Source organism: Phyllostomus hastatus, unplaced genomic scaffold, assembly GCF_019186645.2.
Source record: "Phyllostomus hastatus isolate PE091 unplaced genomic scaffold, TTU_PhHast_1.1 phas_scaffold_585, whole genome shotgun sequence".
In the NCBI taxonomy this organism is placed as follows: Eukaryota; Metazoa; Chordata; class Mammalia; order Chiroptera; family Phyllostomidae; genus Phyllostomus; species Phyllostomus hastatus.
In genome coordinates, this window is record NW_025334037.1 from 29,823,778 (window position 1) to 29,849,140 (window position 25,363).

At 37.0% G+C, this 25,363-nt stretch overlaps 1 protein-coding gene across 1 annotated transcript; it reads left to right on the forward strand.

The window, feature by feature from the left end:
• The first annotated feature begins 22,533 nt into the window (after positions 1 to 22,533).
• LOC123809941 (olfactory receptor 4A5-like) lies at positions 22,534 to 23,481 on the forward strand. The gene has a single exon (XM_045825163.1). It carries the CDS (start codon positions 22,534 to 22,536, stop codon positions 23,479 to 23,481), a length of 948 nt encoding a protein of 315 aa, XP_045681119.1.
• The last annotated feature ends 1,882 nt before the right edge of the window (positions 23,482 to 25,363 follow it).

Here is a 25,363-nt window from a genome sequence, read left to right on the forward strand (position 1 = left end):
TCCTACTCTTTTTCTTGTTAGCCCTGTACCTCTTCCTCTCTGGTCATGGTCAGTTTGTTCTCTACTTTTTATGTTGAAGTAGGCCTTATAAGAGTCTTTTTTCCTTTGAAAAATTGAAAAACAAGCTATCTTTGAAAATTTGTTTTATCCAAAATAATAAGAAAACAATTTTGCTAATATTTAGAACAAATTTCTAAGGTTAAGACTGTGGTTTTTATTTATTTATTTTTTATTGTTGTTCAAGTACAGTTGTCTCCATTTTCACCTCACCATGCTTTCCTGCCCCACACATGTTTACCTCCCAATCTCAAATCTACACCCTTTGGCTTTCTCCATGTGTCCTTCATTCATGTTCTTTGATCGCCTTTCCTTTATTTCCCCCCGGCATCCCTCTCTCCTCTCCCATCTGGTTACTGTCAGTTTGTTTTTTATTTCAAAATTTTAATGTGTGTTTTTGAATGCATTCAACAGATTTTTCAGCTGCCTTAAGCATTTTGTGTTCAAGATTACTTCTGTTTTTCCTTTTGATGCCTGTGCATTTGAAGTTCAGGATGTTTAGATGGGAGATGATACCATATTTGTTTAAATACACAATGATGGAACAGTTCTGCTGGATGGGATGTTGGATATATTCAGAGGTTGGGATGAACCTGGATGGGATAGTTGACAATGAAAACAGATCCTAGCTATTGATTGGAGTACAGAATACCATACTAATCCAAGTTGTAAACATATTTTCATGCTTTTCCTCACTAGTTATGTGCATTTTTGCCATTGTTCAAAGAGTAGATGGAGCTCATTTTGTCTTCATGACACTGAAGATTGGGTAAAGAGATGCATTATTTTGCAGAGCAATGTGTTCCCTAAAAGTTGCATTCAACTTCAATACTTTAAATTATAGACTTAATAATGGTTTGTTTCTATATAAACAAAATTTTGGTCTTCAATCTTATCTTTTTTTTCCAGGTTCTGTGATCTTTTTTTTTTTAAGATTTTATTTATTTATTTGTTTATTTATTTTTAAGAGAGGGAAGGGAGGGAGATAGAGAGAGAGAGAGAAACATCTGTGTGTGGTTGCTGGGGGTTATGGCCTGCAACCCAGGCATGTACCCTGGCTGGGAATCAAACCTGCGACACTTTGGTTTGCAGCCCACACTCAATCCACTGAGCTATGACAGCTAGGGCGATCTTTTTTTTTTAAAATATATTTTATTGATTACACTATTACAGTTGTCCCATTTTTCCCCCTTCACTCCCCTCTACCCTGTACACCCTCTCCCACCCATATCCCCCCCCTTTAGTCATGTCCATGTGTCATACTTATAAGTTCTTTAGCTTCTACATTTCCCATACTATTCTTACCCTCCCCCTATCTATTTTCAACCTACAATCTATGCTACTTATTCTCTGTACCTTTTTCCCCCCCTCTCCTCCTCCCACTCCCCTGTTGCTAACCCTCCATGTGATCTCCATTCCTGTGGTTCTGTTCCTGTTCTAGTTGTTTGCTTAATTTCTTTTGGTTTTGCTTTAGGTGTGGTTGTTAATAATTGTGAGTTTGCTGTCCTTTTACTATACATGTTTTTTCTTTATCTTCTTTTCTTAGAAAAGTCCCTTTAACATTTCATAAAATAAGGGCTTGGTGATGATGAACTCCTTTAACTTGACCTTATCTGAGAAGCACTTTATCTGCCCTTCCATTCTAAATGAAAGCTTTGCTGGATAGAGTAATCTGGGATATAGGTCCTTGTCTTTCATGACTTGGAATACTTCTTTCCAGCCCCTTCTTGCCTGTAAGGTCTCTTGTGAGAAATCAGCTGACAGTCTGATGGGAACTCCTTTGTAGGTGACTGTCCCCTTATCTCTTGCTGCTTCTAGGATTCTCTCCTTCATTTTTACCTTGGCTAATGTAATTATGATGTGCCTTGGTGTGTTTCTTCTTGGGTCCAACTTCTTTGGGGCTCTCTGAGCTTCCTGGATTTCCTGGACGTCTATTTCCTTTGCCAGAATGGGGGAGTTCTCCTTTATTATTTGTTCAAATACGTGTTCAATCTGTTGCTTTTCCTCTTCCCCTTCTGGTACCCCTATAATTCGGATGTTGGAACATTTAAAGATGTCCTGGAGGTTCCTAAGCTTCTCCTCATTTTTTTGAATTCTTATTTCTCCATTTTATCCTGATTGGTTGTTTTTTTCTTCCTTCTGGTTGACTCTATTGTTTTGAGTCCCAGTTTCCTTCCCATCACTATTGGTTCTCCGTGCATGTTCCTTCATCTCTTTTATGGTAACCTGCATTTTCTCATCTAATTTGTGCCCCAAATCAACCAATTCTGTGAGGTTCCTGATCACCAGTGTTTTGAACTGTGCATCTGATAGATTGGCTATCTCTTAGTCACTCCAAAGGATGAGTCCTGGGGCATTGATCTGTTCTTCTGTTTGAGACATGTCTCTCTCTCTCTCTTTTTTTTTTGATCTGGTCACTCCTGTTACAGTGAGGGGCGGAGCCTCAGGTATTCACTGGGGCTGGGCACTCCAGTCACTAGATTGTGACGTATGTTGGGGCGGGGATGGGGGCGGGAGGTAACAATGGCGGTAGCTCTTTTCTCCTAGGACCTCAGTGCCTTCTCTGGGATCCCTGGTTGCGCACTCTGTCCTGGTCCACAGTGCTGCCTCACTGGGTCCACCAGCTGCCGCTTGCATACTCAGGGTCCACCCGCTGTGATCCTGCATGCCCCAGATGCCTTATGTGCTCCTGGTTGCCTTATGTGTCCAATTCATCCTGTTCCCTCCTCTCCGCCCCTCCTACAGGTCTGGATGAACGGGTCTACTTCAACTTCTTGGCTGTCCTACTTCCATTCAGATAAATTCTCTATCAGTTCTGGGTGTTATTCTTCCTCTAAATTGTTGTTGTTCTAATCTTGGTTGTGCATGGAGGTACAGTGCGTCCACCATTGCCTTCCTCTTGCCGGAAGTCCAATCTTATCTTAAAAAGAATTTTTTTTTTCAGCATGTAGCCCTCCAGAACATCACAAACTAGGAAGAAGATGGAATTGCTTTCATTCTATTGTAGGAACATCATCTATGTTTTGTAAGAGTTTTTTCCTAACTAAAAAAATTAGAACTTTTCTTATTTTAAAATTTTATAACATATTTTTTATGCATATGAATATATTCAATTAATACCCAGAATATGATCAATATTGAAGTTACCTGTGTATATCATTCCTTTCCCTCTTTCCAGAGGTAATCTCAATGTTGAATTCTTTATGAATCATAGTTAAAAATTGTTTAACTGCATATGTATGTATCCTTAAGTTATAGAGTGTACATTTTCATATTCCTTACCTTTATTAAGTTATGCTACATAGGACAAAGTTTTCTGAGTCCTTGGTCTACCATGTTCGCTTCCTAAGAAACAAGCATGTTGCTTCATGTCTCTGTAGTCCCACCAGTTCTCTGCTGTGTATTATTCCATGTCTAAATATACCACATGTTATGAACCCATTTGGCCAGCTTGCTACTCTGTGCTGCTATGGACATCATGAAAGAAACTACTTTGTGTTAAGTAGGCTGTTTGAATGCTCACTTTTATGGATGGTTACAGTTTTCTCCTGAAGATGTATTATCTGTTACACTCCTGCCTGTGTTTATATGTGTGCATTTGTGTGTGCATGTGTATAAAGAATTTAAATCTACTTTGCAAAGGGCTTTTTGTTGTGATAAAACCAGGTTTTTGAACACTTTGAAAACAATGCAACCTACTTTCCTAATCTAATATGTCATATTTACAATTAAGTCCAAATACTTGTTTACCTATTTCTAGACTCTTTTCTTTTGATTGGTTTTTAATCCTAAGGCAATACTGTATTATTTTAGGTAATCTAAGTAGCTTTGATATGTTAGGAGGTCTACTACACAATATTTTTATTTAAAACAATACTTTCTCTTTAAAACAACTATTTTCCACATAATAATAATTTTTTTCACATAATTATTAAAATAACTTCAGAGGTCTAGAAACCTACTAAGATTTTGACAAGCAGTATATTAAATATCTAATTAATGTAGAAAATAATTGATGTCTTCATCACATTGAATCATTCTTTCTGGGAACATTAAAAATCTCAGTATTTATTTAGGTCTTTAAGATTCAGTTAACTTTTGGAATATTGCTGAGCAGTAATGGTATCAATGATTTTTCTTTCCAATATCTTTCTAGTATTTTGTATTACATTTCTCATTTTATATTACTTAATAGAGGAAAAATGATATAGTAACTGTGAGGAAAGGATACCTGGAATTATTCTTAGCTTTAATGCAGATGCCAGAGGTATTTCTCTATAACAATGTGTTCATTAAAAATTATCATCTGAAGTATCCTCTAAGAAACAGATATCACTCTTCAAAGGAACAACTGGAAGCTATTCACAAAGAGTTTATAAGATTAAAGAACTTTAAAAAATGGTGAAGTAACTGGGACTAACAATAGTGGGACATCATTACTATCCCAGTTATGAAGGGGAAATAGGAATAGATTTGTTTTCAGAACATGGAATAACTGTAACAGAAAAAGGAGTGTCATTTGACAGCAGCTGTGTCTGGAGTAGAGAGACAGCCATTTCCAAAGTGGCTCATGAGGTAAAGTGGCAGAGGAATTAACACCTTGATGTCTCTTCACTCTCTGATCTCCTGTGATTTCCTTCCACTGGCTGAACTTAAAACAGTTGATGACCAGTTTACTGGTTAGTTTCTTAGGGCCCAGAATAAAGTGGAAAAGATTAGAGTTGGATCTACAGGAGCAAATGTAGCACATCCATCACACCCAACCCTTTTTGATTCTACTATTCACTTACAACTTTGGAAGGAAAGTAAAACTCTGTCCCCAACACAGGAAACATAAAAAGTCCCTTTAACTTTCATATCAATAATTTCAGCTCAGACATACTCCCACTTCAAACCTAATTAAAATATGAACCACCAATGCTCTTCATATGAAGTAGCAGAGGAGGGAAGATAAAGAGATAAAGAAATGGTTACATAAAATAAAACATCCACATCAGACTAAGGTTCTAGAGGTTGTCATGTGATCAAAGTTAACAATCAAAACTTCTCAACCACCAATTTTGTATTCCTTTCACTTTCTGCCAATTTCTTGGCTAATCAGAGAATATTATCCATTTGGGTGATTCACACCTGAATTACCATAGGAGTCAAATCTATAATGGTTCTGTTTTGTTGTTTCCCCCCTGTTTCTCATTGCTGTCTCCTGGACATGGGAGTAGAAGGGGACATTACATTTCACGTCTTCATTTGTGTGTGGCAACCCCATGTTCTGTTATTAATTAGGACCAAGCACTGAGCTCAGTACAGGGATCTTCCTGTTTCATGAGCCTGGGGAGCCCAACATAACCATGGACATTTTCCATTGAAAACATAATGGAACAGTGACTGTGTTCATTGGTAGAAGTATTCCTCTGTGGGCAGTAGGGCTTTCAAACATACCAAGTTCACACTTACAAGTAACTGAATAAAAAATACCTTAGGTAGGTTATCATGTAAATAGGAGTAGGAATAATGAAGGTCATTCTGAACTTCACATTTGATTCACTAACTTTTATCTGTTCTTAGAAATATAGGAGAGATGGTCTGATGTAAGTATAGGTGCAGCTGAAGTATATAACTATCATTTAGGATTAGAAATCAACACTGTTTTGTGCTGTCTTTTGTCTCAATTGGCACTGTCATAGAAACTTCACCATCCCATTTCATCATTTTTCATGTTGAATGCTTCTGAGTAATGAGGAAACTTGTAAGAACAGTGACATAGACTAGTTATGTTAAAATATTCAAAGAACTAAAGAAATGTATGTGTAAAGAGCTGAAGGAAAAAAAACTATAGAACTATGTTTTAACAGTGAATGACTTGCATCAATAAACAGATGAAAATTATGAAAAAGAACACAATTTATGGACAATAATTGAAATAAGAAATCTGCTAAAGTGGTTCAACAGTAGATCTGAGCAAGCAGAAGAAAGTCAGTGAAGGTGAGGATAGATCACTGAGATGATCCTGTTAGGGGAACTGGTACATACAGCTGTTCAAAGCCCCCTTTGTCAAATATTAATTTATGGTAGAAAGTTGGGTTTATTTCTAGGCTTTTTATTCTGTTCCATTAGTCTATGTGTCTGTTCTTATGCCAGTACCAGGCTGTTTTGATTACAGTGGCCTTGTAATATAGTTTGATATCAGGTATTGTAATCCCTCCTACTTTACTCTTCTTTCTCAAAATTGCTGCAGCTACTAGGGTTGGTTTATGGATCAATATGAATTTTTGAAGTGTTTGTTTTATACTTGTGATATATGCCATTGGTACTTTAATAGGTATTGTGTTGAATCTTAAATTGCTTGGGTGGTATGGATTTTTGATGATATTAATTCTTCCGATCCATGACCACGGTATATGTTTCCATTTGTTTGTGTCTTTCTTAATTTATTTTCTTCAGTGTTGTGTACTTTTGTGAGTACAGTCTTTTACCTCCTCGGTTAGTTTTTTTCCTAGGTGTTTTATTTTTGTTGTTGCTATATCAGATGGAAATTTTTCCTGGTTTCTGTTTCTGCTATTTCATTGTTGGTGTACAAAAGTGAGTTTGATTTCTGAATCTTGAGTTTGTATCCTGCTGTTTGGCCAAATTCATTTATTATGTCCAGCAGTTTTTTGGTGGGGTCTGTAGGATTTTGTACGTACACTCTCATGTCATTTGCAAACAATGACAGCTTTGCTTCTTCTTTTCCAATTTGGATGGCTTTTATTTTTTTGTCTGATTTCTGTGCCTTGCATTTCCAATAGTATGTTGAATAGAAGTGGTGAAAGTGGACAACCTTGTCTTGCTCCTCTTCTTAGTGGAAAAGCTCTAAGTTTTTGCTCATTCAGTGTGATGTTGGCTATAGGTCTCTCAGATATGGCCTTTATTACATTGAGAAATGCCCCTGTATTCCCACTTGGCTGAGTATTTTATCATAAATGGGTGTTGTACTTCATGAAACACTTTTTCCTCATCTGCTGATATGATCATTGTGATTTTTGCCTTTGCTTTTTTGTGATGTATTACCTTTATTGATTTGCAAATACTGTACCATCCTCGCATCCCTGGATCAATCCCACTTAGTCATGGTGTATGATCTTTTGAATGTTTTGCTGGATGCGGTTTGCCAATATTTTGTTGAGGATTTTAGTGTCTATGTTCATCAGCAATATAGGCCTGAAGTTTTCTTTCTTTGTTGTGTCTTTATCTGGTTTTGGGGTTGGGATGATGCTGGCTTCAAAAAAAGAGTTTGGGAGTCTTCCATCTTCTTGAATTTTTGGGAATAGTCTGTGAAAAATAGGGTTAGCTTGTCCTAAAGTGCTTTGTAGGATTCTCCTGTGAAACCATCAGGTCCAGAGCTTTTATGGTTTGGAAGTTTTTTGATTACTACTTCAGTTTTGTCAGCTGTTATCGGTCTGTTGTGGTTTTCACCTCTTCTTCATTGAGTTTTGGAAGATTACATTTTTCTAGAAATTTGTCCATTTCCCCTAGGTTTTCAAATTTCTTGGCATATAGTTCTTCATAGTAATTTCTTACTATCCTTTATATTTCTGTGGTATCAGTTGTAGTCTGTCCTCTTTCATTTCTCATTGTGTTTATTTTGATCCTGTCTCTTTTTTCATTGATTAGTCTGCTTTAAGTCTTGTTGATTTTTTTTTATCTTTTCATGGAACCAGCTCCTGGATTTATTGATCTTGAGAATTATGCTTGTAGTCTCTATGTTGTTTAGTTCTACTTTGATGTTGGTTATTTCCTTCCTTCTACTTCTCTGAACTGTCTTTGTTATTGTTCTTTGAGTTCTTGTAGGTGTAGGGTTAGGTTGTTTATTTGAAATGTTCCTATGTTTTTAGGTAGGCCTGTATTGCTATGAACTTCCCTCTCAGGATTGCCTTCACTTCTAGCCCTATTGGAGCTTCCTTTCATGTTACTTTGTGTTTCTCCCTTGCTGCCTTTAAGATTCTCTCTTTGTCTTGGAATTTTTCCCATTTTAATTATGATGTGTCTTGAAGTCAGCCTCTTTGGGTTTCTCTTGATTGAGACTCTCTGTGTTTCCTGCATTCGTGTGACTTTTTTCTCTTGTAAATTAGGGAAGTTTTCCATCATTACTTTTTCACACAGGTTTTCTGTTTTCTATCCTTTGCTCTTCTTTTGCTCCTTCTGGTATCCCTAATATATGGCTATTATTCCATTTTATGCTGTCCTGCACTTCCCTTACCACCTGTTCATTCTTTCTGAGTCTCTTTTGCTTTTCTTGTTCTATCTGTTTGTTTTTTTCTATCTTGTCCTGCAGCTCACTGATTTGATCCTCTGCTTCATCTAGCCTGCTTGTAATTCCTTCTAATGTGTCTTTTGTTTCTGACATTGTGTTGTTCATTTCTTTCTGTTTTTGTTTATAGTTTCTATTTTCTTTTTCTGCTGATGTAGTTCTCACTCAGTTCCTTGTAGTTGTTTGTGAGTTCTTTGAGCATCTTTATAACCATTATTTTAAATTCTATATCTGATACTTTGGTTCCCTCCATTTCACTTAGCTCTTTTAGTCCGGAGTCTTCCATTCTTTTTGATTGCATGTTCTGATTTTTGTCTCCCCATTTTAGGTGACTGTTTTTGTTTGTTTTTATGCTTCCTGATGTTTCACTTTGCTAGCTGTCTTTGTAGGGTGAACTTCTATGATAGGAATTCAATGAGGTTCAGTGGTGTAGTCTCTTTCATCTCCTTGTCTGGATGCTCTAGGTTTGCCCTTTCTTCTGTTTATGTGGGCTCTCTCATTGTACTTGGGTGTTTACCTTTTGGTGGTTCCTTTATTGGTGGTTTCTCTTCTCCAGCAGGTATACTGATGTTCGCAGCCACTACCTATTCTTGTATGTGATCAGTGGCAGGGGGTAGGCAAAATGGATGAAGACAGAGGGAGAGTATTTTATGGGGTTTAAAGTACCAGTAAGTAGAGAAGACATAGGAGATTCTTTGGATAAGTATAGCTTGAACTGTGATATTTCACCCAACTAGCCACTTTTTGAAAAGTTGAAAGAGGGATAAGACTCTTGTTAGAGGGGAGAATGATTGTGAGCTGAATTCAGAAAACAGAACAAGGTTAGATGATGAGGTATAGTGAGAGTAAAGGATAAGAAGTAGGCATAGGATGAGAAATAATAGAGTTAACCACAATAATAATAATGTTCAGGATTGGGTCAAGTGGGCTAAGATCAGGGAGGATTGCTGTATGTACAGTTGTATGGAACAGTAATTTTGTGCATTAGTATTGGAACGACAATGATATGACAAGAAATATATGATTTGGATAACCAGAATAGAAAGTATCTGATCAAGTGTTGTGTGTTATTAGAACATGGGTGAAGTGAAAGAAGGAAAATTAAAGAGATAATTAAAGAGAGAATAAGGAAAACCAGGCAAACAATGCAGTTAAATAGAGAAAGAGAATGAGGAAAACTAAACATAAGGAAGAGAAAAAAAAAGCACTATAAAATAAAAGTGGTAAAAATAATGAAAAGATAATAATAATTTACATAAACAGTAAAATCCCAGCTCCATGGGATAGCAAAGTGACATTTGTCTCAGTTTCTCAGTTTTTATGGTTAGTCTTGTACTGCCACTTTTGATCTGTCTGTGGATCCTTCATAACTCCACATCTTATTGTGTTACCTCAGGGAAAGAAAAAAGAAAGGAAAAAAAAAAGAGAGAGAATCCAGAAAGAAAAAAATAATAATACATTTCCTGACTTTAAACCTGTTCAGTGAGTTGTGCTGGTCTTCCTAGATGCCACAGGAAGAGGCAGCCTGGGTTGGGTTTTGCTTTTCTCCCTTCCTGTGGTTTTGAGAGGATGGGGACTAGGTCTGGGTTTCAATATTCAGTTTCCTGGCCTCCACTGGCCCAGTTCCTCTGTGAGCTGCCTGGCTCAAATCAGTCACTCAGTCTTTGGGTGCACAGCATGAGTAATCTTGGGTGTGGAGCCTGAGACAAGCGGGCCCTCCAGTTCTGCTCAGCTACTAAGTCTCTGGGAGTCCAGTATGAATCAATCTTGGGTGTCGAGTCCAAGACAAGTTGAGTGCATGGTTCTACTCAGCTATGCTGTCCATTTCTGGGCACATGCAGCTGAAATCACCCTCGAGGCTAGCCAGCCACCACTGACAGTTTCTTACAAAGCAGCTGCCTGATGTTCTTAACAAGCTCTCAGCTTTTCATACAGCCCAACCTTCCAGCCAGTCTGGAGACTATCTGAGTCAAGATCCCACATAGCCCAACTTCTCCCTCTCCAGGTGTAGCCCAGAACCCTGATTTCTCTGGTGCCATGATCCACAGTCCCAATGGATGTATACTGCCTCTGTGTGTCTCCCACTTTGTCTCTATTCCCCCCAGTGACTTTGAGCATCCAGGTACCTCCTGGTGCTAGGCTGCCCTCCCTGCTCTGGTAGGGGAGGAAGCTAGTGCTCTAACTCTCTTCCCCATATCCTGCAGAAGGCACCAGGTGGGAGCCACAGCAGCCTTGGTCCCCATGCAGATCCCATGGACCTTACTGTCCCAGAGCAATCTCCTCACCATCTGTTTTTCAATGTTCTTTGCAATTTTTGCCTCCAAACATCATATAAACTGAAATTCCATTGGCTCTTTACTCTCTTCCTCCAAAGATCGGCCAGGTGTTCCAGCTGGGCACAGAGAGTCCTGGGCTCTCTCTCACCTACCTCGTTGCCATCTTCTCCCAACAGTGTCAGTAAATGTTGTGTAACTTTATGATTTCAGTAGTTTACTTGATGCTCTATCTAATTAAATAGTTGTCATCTTGGGGTCAGACACTTCAAATACCTCACAAAGTTGAGGCTTAAATGTGATAGCTCCTGTAAAGGGTTGACACCCAGACATAGCTCTGCACACAGTCCAGGCTGTTTTAAGTTCCTGTGGATTCATACAATACAGATGGTCTCAGGGACACATTCTATTGTTAGACACTGGCAATAAGCTTTGTTTATTTTCACTGAAGCTGCACCTTTATCTGTTTTCCTCGAATATTAGATGAAATGCGTACTGAGTGATACATATTGTCTATGGACCTTTGGTCTCACAGTCCCCACTGTTCCTGTACCTGCGAGACTGGGTTAAGAAATAACTCTTTTCTTAATGTGGTTGTATTTGGAGGTGGTGTCTTTGGGAACTGATTTGGTCATGAATGAGGAGTCTTTTTAAGATTTTATTTATTTATTTTTAGAGAGGGAGGGAGGGAGAGAGAGAGAGAGAGAGAGAGAAACATCAATGTGCGGTTGCTGGGGGTTATGGCCTGCAACCCAGGCATGTATCCTGGCTGGGAATCGAACCTGGGACACTTTGGTTCCCAGCCCGCGCTCCATCCACTGAGCTACGCCAGCCAGGGAGGAGTCTTTATTAATAGTATTAGTGTCCTCATTACTGAGACCCCAGAGAGCTCTCTTGTCATTCATGCCAGGTAAGAGCCCAGGGAAGATGGCTGCCTGTGAACTAGGAAGCAGGCCCTCACCACACTGCAGCTGCCAGCACCTTGACTTTGGTGTTCTCAGTTTCTAGAAGTGTGAGAAATAACTATTTGTTTTCTACCACCCGGTCTGTGGTATTCTGTTATGATAGCTCAAAAGCACAAAACAGGCATTTAGTTAATTTTTAAATCTGTGTAGTTACTTCTTGTGATAAGGTAAAAGTCTTAGTTAGTTGTCTGCATTCAGTGGTCTCTGTGAAGTCAGGGAAAGCTACCTTACTGTCTTTGTGCTCTCTGTTCCCTGCACAATGGCTGGGACATAGAATCCACTCCATTGACTTTGTCATTTTTATTCTTGAATTTTTGATCTATTGCAATGAGAATTTTACTGATGAGTTTTGAAGAACTCTTTCTATATTAAATTTATGTGCATATTTGCTACAAATTTTTATTCTTTTTTGATATTTGCTATAAATATTTCCCTTATGTCATTTATGCTATAATTATGGGTGTTCTTACATAAATATGTTATATGTTCATATTCTTTTTCTTTTTAATTTCTTCTATCACATCACTCTTGAAAAATTCCATTTTCTTCTTAAAAGATTTTATCAATTATAACAGCTTATTTTTTAAAATGGCATTTAAAAAAGTTTAAACCCATATAGAATTTATTTTATGATGATAAAATATCTAAGTTTATTTCTCCTAAATAGGTAAAATAAGTTGTTTAATGATTCATTCCATTAATAATTAAAACCTTTCTATTTACTATGTCAAATTTTATACACCTACAAGGTTCAATTTAGGCTCTGTTTCTTCTAGTCCTACTCGTGCTCCTTCTGTTAGTTCTTGGAAAACCTGACTGAATGATTCTTTTGGCATGGACTGAAGTCACTCTGTAGTGTTCAGGTGATTGCTGGGCATTTAAGGAGGGTCCAAAATGACTTTGTTCATATGAATGGTGCTTAGCAGGGATGGTTGGGATATTAAGCTGTTGTTCTGGGTTCTTCTTTTTGTTTTTTTTTCATGTAGGTAAAGTACTATATAGACAAAGTTTCTCCAGTGACATTGTCAGACTTGTTAAAGGGCAACTCAGGACTCCCAGAGGGAGGTGGCAGAAGCTGTCAGGCCAGTTAAGATCTCATCCCATCCTGACGTCAGCCTTTAGTCCTGGGTCTGAAGTTCGAAATGCAGACTGCATGGCACATCATAGGAAACAACCAACCAAATGAAAAGGTGCCCCACAGAATGAGAGAAAATATTTGCAAATCATATATTTCACAAGGGGTTATTATCCAAATTAGATGAGGAATTTCTATAACTCAGCAGGAAAATTCCCCAAATGACGTGGTTAAAAATAGACAAAGGACCCGAATATCCATTAAAAAATATTTTTTCTTATTTTATTAGTTGGTTCAATTTGTTGTTTCTTTTGCACCTTTCCACCCAGCCTACAACCTGCCTCCCTCTACCACAGTCATTCCCCACCCTGTTGTCCATGTCCGTGGGGCGTTCATACCTGTTCCTTACTACTACCTTCCCCTTCTTTCCACCTTTATCCCCCTCCCACTTGACCTCTTGTCTCCTTCAGTCTGTTCCATGTTTCCATGCCTGTGGTTCTATTTTGCTTGTTAGTGTATTTTGTTCATTGGGTACCTCTTATAGATGAGATCATATGGTATTTGTCTATCAGTGCCAGGCTTATTTCACTTAGCATAATGCTCCCAGTTCCATCCAAGCTGTGAGGAAGGGTAGGAATTCCTTCCTTTTTTCTGGGTCAAAACTAACAACAACAACAACAACAACAACCACAAAAGGCAGTTCTGTTTTTAGGTTTTTAAAGACATTTCATACTGTTTTCCACAGTGGCTACTCCAGTCAGTATTCCCACCAACAGTGGACTAGGGTTCCCTTTTCTCCACAACCTCCCCAGCATTTGTTTGTTGATTTATTAGTGATGGCCATTCTGACAGGTGTGAGGTGGTATCTCATTGTGGTTTTAACTTGCACCTCTGATGGCTAGTGGTGTTGAGCATCTTTTGGTATGTCTATGTTCACAGCAGTGCTATTTATGAGGGTGTGGCAAAGTCAAATTACAGATCAGCAGGTGGGATGAGAGATTGTATTTGTTTTGTGGAAATACAGTTGTTCCCATCTCCAAAACAGCATGCTCTCAGTTTTATTCTGATTGAGTTGAATGTAGAGATCATTTTGAAATGAATAACATCGTAACAATTTTGAATTTTGTAATTCCTGAACATGATATATCCAATTACTTAGGTGGTTTAAAAACTTAATTCTTGAGAAGATTTGTAGTTTTTAGATTAGGGATGTTGCTCATCTTTTTCTAAGTATTTATATTTTCAGATGCTATTATAAAAGGTACTTAAATTGTTTTTATTTTCCAATTGTTGTTGATGCTAATATATATAAGTGCAATTGAATAATTTTTTAGACCATGAGTTTTACAAACTTGTTAAATTCACTTACTAATTCTAGTAATCTCTGAAGGTTCCTTAGTGTTTCTGTGACATAATCATGTCTACAGAGAAGGATGGTTCATTTCTTAGGAGATAGAGGAGTACTTAGCTTATCAATTTCTTTGAGTCATTTCAGCAGGTTGTGTTTTTCTTATACTTTACCTATTTCCTCTGTTATCAAATTCACTGAGTTAGCATTTTCCATAATTATAATTGCTTATTCTTTTAATTTTATTTCTATGCATTAAGTTTATTTTTGACTTCACATGGAAGATTTTATTTTCAATCCATAGCCCACAGTAGACTGTAAGTGCCCTTGTAGTTTCCCTGAGATAAGGGGGTAAATGGTTCCAGACTCATTTACACAGAATGAGTTGATTTTGAGAATCCTAATTTTATTTTACTTTTTCTACATTGTGTTTTCTTTTTTAAAAATTAAGTTTATTGGGGTGACTATTTAATAAGATGGTATAGGTTTCAAGTGTACATTTCTATGATACATGTTCTGTTTATTGCTTTTAGTGGTCACTACCCAAAGTGAAATCTTCTTTTTTTAAATATAGATTTTATTTATTTATCTTTAGAGAGAGGGGAAGGGATAAAGAAAGAGAGGGAGAGCAACATACAATCAGTTGCCTCCCATACCTCCCCAAACAGTTACCTGGTCCTCAATGAAGTCTTGTGCCCTGACTGAGAATAGAACTGGGGAACTTTCATTTTGTGGAATGACACCCAACCCACTGAGACATAGTGATCAGGGTTAAAGTCAAGTGCTTTTTCTCCATGTCTTTGGCCCCCTTTACTCTGTATGATACATCTGTATGATGTTCATCTGCTTTTTTTTCTGATATTAATATTTTGGCTTTTCTCTCTTTTCTCTATAGGTACCAACTTTCAGCTGTTTTGCTTTTCTTTGCTTCTATTTTATTGATTTTTCAAAATCTTTTTACTATGTCTTCGCATAACATATTTCTGTATAAATTGTTTCCATTTGATTAGGTAGCTTTATTATGCTACTTTGTGCTCTTGGGAATGACCTTCTTACATCACCTATTGTGACAGGACATAGCTGAACAGCAGCCATTTTCAGACAGCAGCCATTCCCAGATAAACAGTTATCTCAAGATTGTACGCTAACCCCCACTTTCTGCTTCTGTATGCTCACTTTCAGCAGCTGCACTCCTTCCCCCTCCTCCTTCTGCCTTTGTAACAAGAATATAAGCAGCTCCAGCCTAGGCTCGGGGCCCAGAATTTGGAGACGATGTTCTCTGGGTCTGCATGCATGAATAAAACTCCACTTCGCAAACCCCAAAGCCATTTGAGTCATCTTTTCTGTAACACTATGACATAAAGGGCACTTGTGATGCTATTAAATTGTGTCTGCATGAAAATCCAATGACCTCCAGTAGTTTTCTTTCCAATGAGCTGCATGGGATCCCTGGATTAGAGAATTACTGAATCTCTAATTCAAGTTTTGAAGACAGGATGTTGGGATTAGGCTTCTGCCAAAGTCTCCAGGCTTCAAATATTCATGTAGTAGACCCTTCTGAGAACATCTGAGCACTAGCATTATGGGGTCCCAATGACATTGCATGAAGAACTTCCCATTTAAATTTCCCAGAGTGAGGGTTCTTTCTTTTTTGCTATATACTAGGATTAGAGAGTGATAGTAATGTATTAAGTAGGATTTGTAGAATTCTCTAATGGTCAGGGACCATGTTATTTCCATATATTTGCCAGATTGGTGTAGGCTTGGTATTTTGGCTAGATTGAGAGTTATAGTTGACTAAAAATGTTTACCATAGCTCCCACATTTTCCCAAAATTCTTCCTTTAAGAAACTCTTATGATGTTGTCAATGTAACAGCTTAATTATTTAGAGTATGTTCTTATCTAAATTTCCTTTCCAAACATGAAAGTAGATATGGCTTATAGAGAATTACTATGGATTATTGCATATTTTGAGGCAACATCTATATCAGTTAATATTTGCAGTGCATGATTCTTATTAGAGCATATAAATTCAGCTTCAGGGCTATTGTAATCATGGTCAGATCTGGCAAATATCTGTCATTCAGATAAACAGAAAGCATTAGTAATTCTTTGCATTCAGCTGGAAGGAATGTGGAGAATTGAACATATACATGTATTTGTTCTCCAGTTCTGAGTCCTAATTTAGTTCAGAGTAATCTTTTCATATCAGACAGTTCTTCTAAATCAAGGATAACTTCTCCATATTTTGCCACTTAACCTGAAGAGAACAGTGTTGAGATGTACCTTTTAAATCTTAGAAGTAATGTGTATAACACTAAGGGTTGCTAGATTTCATCCATTTCTTTGTTAGGCTGGGAAGCACCAACTTTTGGTGGGCTTAGCACATAATTAAAATCTTCAGCTGGTTCAGATAGGTACTTAATGCCTCCTTTTCTAAGGCCTTTATGACAATATATGGGAACATGGAGATGCTCAGTGGAGCCCATAGTAAACCATCCTAGGGAAAGTACAGTGGAAGCCATCACAGAAACTTGATGTAGAGGCAGGCTCTTGTTGGAAAATAATTCCTTTCTTGTAGAAAGTTACTCACTTGATAGTAGGCTGAAAATAAAGAAATCAATTAATGGACTAGAAATCATTATGATTCAACTGAGATGGATTCAGGCTTTCAGAATTACACATCTGTGATTACTTGTCCATTCAGGAGTTGAAACATCAACTTCGATAAATCCCCCAAGCCCTCACTTCTCTGTCTCTGAGCTCTGGGCCTCTAACACCTAGCAGGAGCATCCAAAGTTTTGGCATCTCTGGGCCACACTTGAAGAAGAAGAATTGCTTTGAGCCATACATTAAATTCATGAGCAGTAATGCAAACTGATGAGCAGAAAAAAAAAGGTTTTAAGTAAATTTATGTTTTTGTGTTGGGCTTCATTCACAGCCATCCTGGGCCACATGTGGCCAGTGGGTGGCAGGTTGGACATCCCTGGCAGTAAGGACCTCCTTTTCTAGGGATATGGCTGACAAAGGGACCCAAGACTGGTTTTCCCTCCATTTGGGCTTAAATAATGTTTGCCTTACCTACAGATTTCCTAAAATGTAATCCATAAATTCTGAATCACTTTATATATTTTTTCATTTGAAATTACAGGCTTTTCATCTAATTGTGTGTTATTCTTTCTTGGCAAGACCCAAATCTTTTTCTCTAAGGATTGTTCTAGGAGAAAAAACTGCCATTACTTTATTTGAATTTGTTCCAAATATTCTAATGAACTAATCTATAATGACCTTACATTCTCTTATTTTAAAACAGAGATGATATAAAAAGCCAGAGGGTCTGGGTCTGCCCATAAATGTAGAAGAACTATTTTTCTGATAGAAATACCTGAGAGATTTCTGGAAACTCAACTTTCTGCTTAAGTGAAGTCTATCTTCAACTGGTATCTGATTCTTTAGATGTTTCCTTGTTATATTTTCCTTGGTGTAGATATCTCTCATTGTTTGTAGAAACTTGTTTAAGTCTCAATTTTCTGGGATTGAAGTTGGGAAGAGGAAAAGACATACGTTTAATTAGGGAAAAGGTGTCTTTAGGGATAAGCAGTTTGAGTGACTGGAAGGCTGAAGAGTTCCACTAGTGGGAGAATGCCCAGTCATTGGCTATTTGAGGAAGATAAATCCCAGCATTTGTCTTGTTAGCTACAGAGACTAATGGTCAGAGACATGAATGCTATCCTAAGTCCTTATAGGAAAGTACTTTTGGTTGCCTTATCACAATCAACTCAGGAGAAGTACATTCAAATAATTACTTTCAATGTTTTAAAATTTCTGGGGTTTTTGTATTGGGAAATAATGGATTTGGCCAAGTTAATTTCCACAAATTCAGCCAGTTTTTACATATCTATAAGAACACAGCATCTTTGTTTTTCTTTGAAGGAATTTCCAGCAGGTGAGTGTGTTCAAGTATTTTACAAGTAAATATTTATGTTTTATTTAAGTGTCTTTATATCCTAGATATCTGTGTTGAATACTGCAACCCTTGTCTGGAAGACTGAGGTGATGGGGAGTCTGTGTGTACACATGGGAAGTGTGGCCTCCTGAAGCTATTTCCACATCTACTGATCACTATACATTACTCAGTGTTCCATGATCACACATAGATACATGGGGCACCCACAGTCACTGCCAATGAAAGAAGCACTGATTTTAAAGACTAAGGGAAAGACCTCAGGTGAGTTCTTAGAACAACTGAAATTCATACAGTATATTTAAATGTTGCTAATGTCTTAAATATACATATTTTCATTGGAAGAAATCCAAATTAAGAAAATTAAGCTAGCAAAATAAGGAAATGAACCAAAATATATGAAATGTGTTTGGTTTTTAGCATTAGAGCCTGCCAGGTGTTTCTTGTTTGTTTTGTTAAATAACAAAGAGAAACATGGAATGCATTTGAGATATACTAATGGATTCATAGTCTTGGTTCATGGGCTATTGTATTTTACATAGTAAATTAACATTTCTTATTATTTTAAGATATTTAGAGAATTTATGATACATCATCTGTATACAGCATTGTGTGTTCACCACCTGAAGTCAGATCTTTTTCTGTTACCGTATATTTGACCCCCTTTACCATTTACTACCCTCCCTCCTACCCTCTGGGGTAACCACCATACTGTTGTCTGTGCCTATGAGTTTTTGTTTGTTTTCTTCCTTGTTAATGTATTGCTTTCAGTTTTCTTTCCCACATGTGAGTGAAATCATATGGTCCTTGACTTTTTCTGTCTGACTTATTTCACTTAGTAGAATCTCACGGTCCATCCACATTGTCACAATAGCAGGGTTTCATCTTTTCTCATGGTGGGGTAGTATTGTGAGTATGTGACATATCTCTTTTATCCACCAGCTACTGAGGGACACTTTGGTTGTTTTCATGTCTTAGTCACCATGAATAAGGCTGCAATGAATACAGGGGTGTATATATCTTATATCACCCCCCAAACTTAATTTGAAAATAATGAATTTAAAATTGTAATGTAGCAAATGCATTAAAATAGGAAGAAATAAATTCCTATTTTATTTTAGAAGCTTGATAAGAGATTTTGAATTTTTTATTTTGAAATTTTTAAATTATACTTTACATTCTATATTTTTCTCTAGTAGTTTCAGAGCATAGTGGCCACTCAATCATATACTTCATAGTGTGTTCCCCTCGATACTTCAAGTACCCACCCTGCCCCATAAATAGTTATTATAATATTACTGACCACATTTCCCCTGTGGGATTTTGATTCTTATATGGAAGCTTGATATGTGTGAACATTTTCAAAACTGAAATTCATAGACACAGACAACAGTAGTGTGGTAAGCAGAGGGAATGTAGGTGTTAGTAATGAAGGGTAGAGGGGGCCAAATCTATGGTGATGGGAGATGATTTGACTTTGGGTAGTAGGCACACAGTGCAATATTCAGATCATGCATCACAGAATTGTACACTTCAAATCTATATGAGCTTACTCACTAATGCCATCCCAATGAATTTCATATAAAATTATGACAGCAACCCATATTGGTATATATTTGAAAGAAATCTGTGTTCATGGAAGTGTCTTGTTTATTATCACTTATGGAGTCATAGAACAGTAATTTTAAAGTACTTTAGAGGGTATTTTTGTTACTATGGAATTTTAGTTTATGTTTTCAAAAGCTATACTCTTAAGAAACTATGTTAAATGATGATTTTTAAATAGGAAGTGTTAACTTAGCAGTTTAAGTTGAAAGTCTAATAATACTATCTGTGAGTTTTTATGGTATTGGATCTTTGATGACTTAAACAACAGAGAGTAGATTGTAAACCCAGTTTCTACATCTAAATAATTTAACTGGCAAGTAGGGGATTTATTCTGGAGAAATGTAACATTCATGATTAATAAGAGTAAGGGCATGAGATAGATCCTGGATAAAGTAAGGAGTGAGAAAAAGAGAATTGGATATAGACTACCTTATATCCTCATGTTCTTCAATAGGTGTGCCTTTAGCAGTCTACAGCTTCCACAATGGTAGAAATTCTGAATGAACTGGAAGCAGCAACATGAATAAGGCATATAGAATGGTCCTCACAGCTGGCTTCTAAAGAAGGCTCAAACTTTCAGCATATTCTCCCTCCCTCATGTACCAAATCTTTGGGAATGGAATCAGCTTGTCTATCTTTGAACTTAAGTGATATTGTTATTTTCCTCTGCAACGAATGAACAAAAAATTTAGGTTTGTATCTATAGTTGTAAAATTCTTCTCTCTTATTTAATTTTGTCTATTATTATCAGATGTAGGAGAATCTGAGGAATTAATTTTTAAAAAATTTTCTTTGCTTTTCTTTATTAAACTGTGCTCTGTGTTTTTTTCTTATGGCATTTTAAGATGCCATAAGAAACCCTGAGTAAAACCCTGGAAGTCTTAGGGGATCAGGCTTCAAAGACTTTCTCAAGAAAGGAAATTTTTTTGAAGATTTTTAAAAAGACTATGATTTTACTTAATTATCACATAAATATTCTTATTACATGTGGATATTTATTTTTAAATATAATTTCTCCTTCCTGATTTGATCCTTTTTTTTTCCTTCCATTTTATGGTATTTAATTCTTCCTATGATGTATGGATCTCACTTTTTCCCCTGTTATTCTGCTTGCTTCTAGTCCAAATACATTCCATCACAAGTGAATACTACTACTCATGTACAATCAAATAGATAACTCTTGAGACATACAATCTTATTGTATGCCAAAATAAGGGTTCATAAATTTTAATATTCTTTTTATCCTTGGCCTATGTCTATAATTCTTACCACATTGACAAAGATCTATTTGATTCCTTGTGATACAATGTTGATAGTGAAGCATTCAAGAACATTAATGACAGCTATCATTTATTGAAACTTTATTGGGTGTCAGTTAGTATTTTAGGTATTTACTTGTAATAAAACAACAACCCAAAAGGCAGGTTCTATGGGTATCCCCATTCTAAATAGGATGAAACTGAGGCACAGAAAGGTTTATTTAGATCCCAATGTCACATAGTGGTAAGTGGCAAGGCTGGGTTTTGAATAGAGGCCATGTGTTTCCAGAGTCCATGTGATTCATTACTGTGCTACACTCTCCCCAAAGGGTGTTTTGGGTATTAAATAAGTATACAGTGAATAGAATAACTTGTAAGCAGTATTTGATCTCTGTAATAATAAAATCCCCCTTACCCGTAGGTAGCCTTTTTTAAGGAACAGTTATAGGCTTGGACATTTCTATTTTATTACAAAAATCTGAAAAAGCCAGTAGAATAGAGTATAAGATAGGGTTGAACAGAGAATGCCATGGAAAGTAAGACTGGACAAGGTTTCTGAGATTGTCTAGTTCCAGCCTTTTATCTTCTCAAAGAGGAAACTGAGATGGAGTTGCAATTACATTTAGAAAAGACTCAACCCCATGGCTTCTTACAGTGACCTTGGGCTCTTCCCTGGAGTGTGCTGATTTTTGGAACATGGGCACCAAAGTTCCATTTTGGAGCACTCTCAGTACCTTGGAAGAATGATAAATATAACCATATCTCATTGTCTTGTACCTCTCTTTTCAGTGTCTGTGTTCCCCTTCTTCAATACCAGGGTCACCCCAAGAGTTTTGAAAACAAATAATACCCACTGGTAACATAAGAGTTCCTGATAGTCATGAGGCAGTGAAGTTCAAAAATATTTGGTGAACATATAAATAGTGTCTCTATGTTAAGGGTTGTAGGATAGACAAAGGTTACATGGAGAGAATTACAACTTCTTAAAAAGCTAATAGTTAAAAAAAAAAGAAACAGAAAACTTGCTGACAGTCACAGTGTCCAGTTGAGTAATTGCTTCAGGGAACAATGTGCTAATTATGTTATGGTTGGATACACTTCTGTATGAGGAAATTTCATCAGAGATTCATGAAGACTGAACATCTTTTGAGACAAAAAGGATAATACCTATAGCAACTTACTGTAGTATTCAGTGAGTTATTACAAAAAAGACATTAGATTTGGTGTTACATCAATTGTATTATAAAGGTTCTCACCACAAATACTACCAACTCAGAGAACTGACTTCATGCCAATTTATTTAGAGAGGTTTTTTTGGTACCACCAGAGACTAAGTCATTGCTGACTTGTGTACCCAGGACTGATAGTTGAAGTAAGGCTTTATTAAAGACACAATTGGCTGTGGGGCCTTTGATATCTTCTCTGTCCACAATCCACTAAGACTTAGAGGGAAAGCCTATTATTTGTAGCCCATACAAAATCATCTGAGGAGAAACAGTATTGTCTAGGGAAGGTGCAGTAGGCTATTAGGAAGAAGAACCTGTAGATCTTCACCAAACGTTTATTTTGTGTAAACAGGTATAATAATGAAGGTGTATTGCAAAATGTAATGGATGTATTCATATTTGTTTACCATTTCATTACAGGTCCCTTCTCCTGGGCTCTCATTCTAGAAACAGGCTTTAGAGAAGACTAAATGGGACATAGTAACAATGTGACAGAATTTGTCCTCCTGGGCCTCACTCAGGATCCTGGGGGCCAAAAAGCATTATTTGTCATATTTTTTCTCATTTACATTGTGACAATGGTGGGCAACCTGCTCATTGTGGTGACTGTGCTTGCCAGCCCCTCCCTGGGCTCCCCCATGTACTTCTTCCTCATCTATCTGTCACTCATGGATGCAGCGTATTCCACTGCCATTTCACCCAAATTGATCATAAACTTACTCTGTGGTCAGAAGACAATTTCCTTCTCAGCTTGCATGGGACAGCTCTTTCTGGAACACATTTTTGGGGGTGTTGAGGTGTTCCTTCTGGTGGCCATGGCCTATGATCGGTATGTGGCCATCTGTAAGCCACTGCACTACATAACCATCATGAATAGACAGGTTTGTATCCTGCTGTTGGTGGTGTCCTGGGCTGGAGGTTTTGTGCATTCTGTGGTTCAACTTCTCTTTGTGTACAACCTTCCCTTTTGTGGCCCCAATGTCATTGACCACTTCATCTGTGACATGTACCCACTATTAGAACTTGCCTGCACTGACACCTACTTCTTAGGCCTCACTGTTGTTGCCAATGGTGGAGCAATCTGTATGGTCATCTTTATTTGTCTACTAATATCCTATGGCATCATCCTAAGTTCCCTTAAAACTCACAGTCTGGAAGGCAGGCGCAAAGCCCTGTCAACCTGTGGTTCCCACATCACGGTGGTTGTTCTCTTTTTTGTTCCCTGCAGTTTCATGTATGTTAGACCTGTTTCTAACTTCTCTGTTGATAAATTCATAAGTGTGGCTTATACTGTTATCACTCCCATGTTGAATCCTCTAATATACACTTTGAGAAATTCAGAAATGAAAAATGCTATGAAAAACCTTTGGTGTAAGAAGTTAGCTATGGGCAGAATGAGAATGTGTCATTCATATTGAATGCACTTGTTACAAATTCTGAAGCAACAACCAGGCATTGCATTCTAACAAGGGATGACTTAGTCAACCCAATGAGTTCTGTTGGGATGCTTTTCATTACTCATACAAAGGTATCAAAAGATAGAAGAAATTATCCTTTGAGGTTAGAATCAATCTAATACAGAAATTCTGAAGGATGAATAAAAAAGCACAGGTATTATTCCTATTATGAGGAAAAATAAATTAAGTTCACTTTGTAACTTTTTTTTTATTGTTCAGTTACAGTTGTCCTGATATTTTCCCCATTGCTCTCCCCTGCCCTGTACCACCAACTCCCACCTTGACAGTCAATTCCTCCCATATTGTGCATGTCCATCAATTCCTCAGTCAGATATCTTGGTTTGCCCCTGCGCCTTTCCTCGTTAATGCCTTACCTCCTCTTCTCTGTTCATTGTCAGTTTGTTCTCTATTGTTCATAATGAAATGGGCTTTAGAAGGGTTTTTTTTTCTTTGAAAAGTGAAAAACAAGGTAACTTTGTAAATTTGTTTTATCCAGAATAATGAGAAAGCAATTTGACTAATGTTTAGAAGAAATTTCTAAGGTTAAGACAGTGGTTTTTATTTATTCATTTTTTATTGTTGTTCAAGTATAGTTGTCTCCATTTTCACTTCACCATACTTCTCTTCCTCACCCATCTTCCCCTCCCAACCTTGAACCTATGCCCTTTGGCTTTGTCCATGTGTCCTTCATACATGTTCTTTGATGGCCCTTCCCCTACTTTCCCCAGCTTCCCTCTGTCCCAACCACTCTGGTTACTTCAGTTTGTACTTTATTTCAAAATTTAAATGTTGTTGTATGCATACAACAGATTTTTGCAGGTGCCTTAAACATTTTGTCTTCAAGATTACTTCTGTTTCTCATTCTGATGCCTGTACATTTGATGTTCAGGATGTTTAGATGGGAGATGATACCATATTTGGTTAAATGAGGAATCATGGAACATTTCTGTTAGAATGGATGTTGGATATATTCAGAGATTGGGATGAACCCAAATGGATGGTTCACAGTGAAAATAGATCTATCTCTTGATTAGAGTACAGAATACCATATTAATTCAAGTCATAAACATATTTTCTTGCTTTTCTTTACTAGTATGTGCACTTTTGCCATTGTTCAAAGAGTAGATGGAGTTTATTTTGTCTTCATGACACTGAAGATTGGGTAAAGAGATGCATGACACTGAAGATTGGGTAAAGAAGTGTATTATTTTGCAGAGCAATGTGTTCCCTAAAAGTTGCATTCAACTTCAATACTTTAAATTATAGACTTAATAATGGTTTGTTTTTATATAAACAAAATTTTGGTTTTCAATCTTATCTTAAAAATTTTTTTCCCTTAGTGTGTAGCCCCTCCAGAACCTCACAAACTAGGAAGAAGATGGAATTGCTTTGACTGTATTATAGGAATATCATCTATGTTTTGTAAGTTTTTTTCCTAACTAAAAAAAAATAGAACATTTCTTATTTTAAAACTTTAGTATGGATTTTTTCATACATGCCAATAATATATGCATTTTGTACCCTAATATGATCAATATTGAAATTACTAGTGTATAACTTTCCTCTTCCTCTTTCCAGAGGTAATCCCAATGTTGAATTTTTTATTAATCACAGTTAAAAATAGTTTAACTGCATATGTATGTATCCTTAAGGTATAGAGTGTACAATTTCATATTCTTTACCTTTATTAAAGTTATGTTTCACAGGACAAAGTTTTATGAGTATTTTATCCACAATATTGACTTCCTAAAATTCAGTTATGTTGCTGCATGTCTCAGTAGTCCCACCAGTTCCATGCTGTGTAGTATTCCATGTCTAAATATACCACATGTTATGAACCCAT

Coding starts and splice junctions, on each gene's coding strand:
- LOC123809941 (XM_045825163.1), top strand. CDS start 22,534: ATGGGACATAGTAACAATGTGACAGAATTTGTCCTCCTGGGCCTCACT.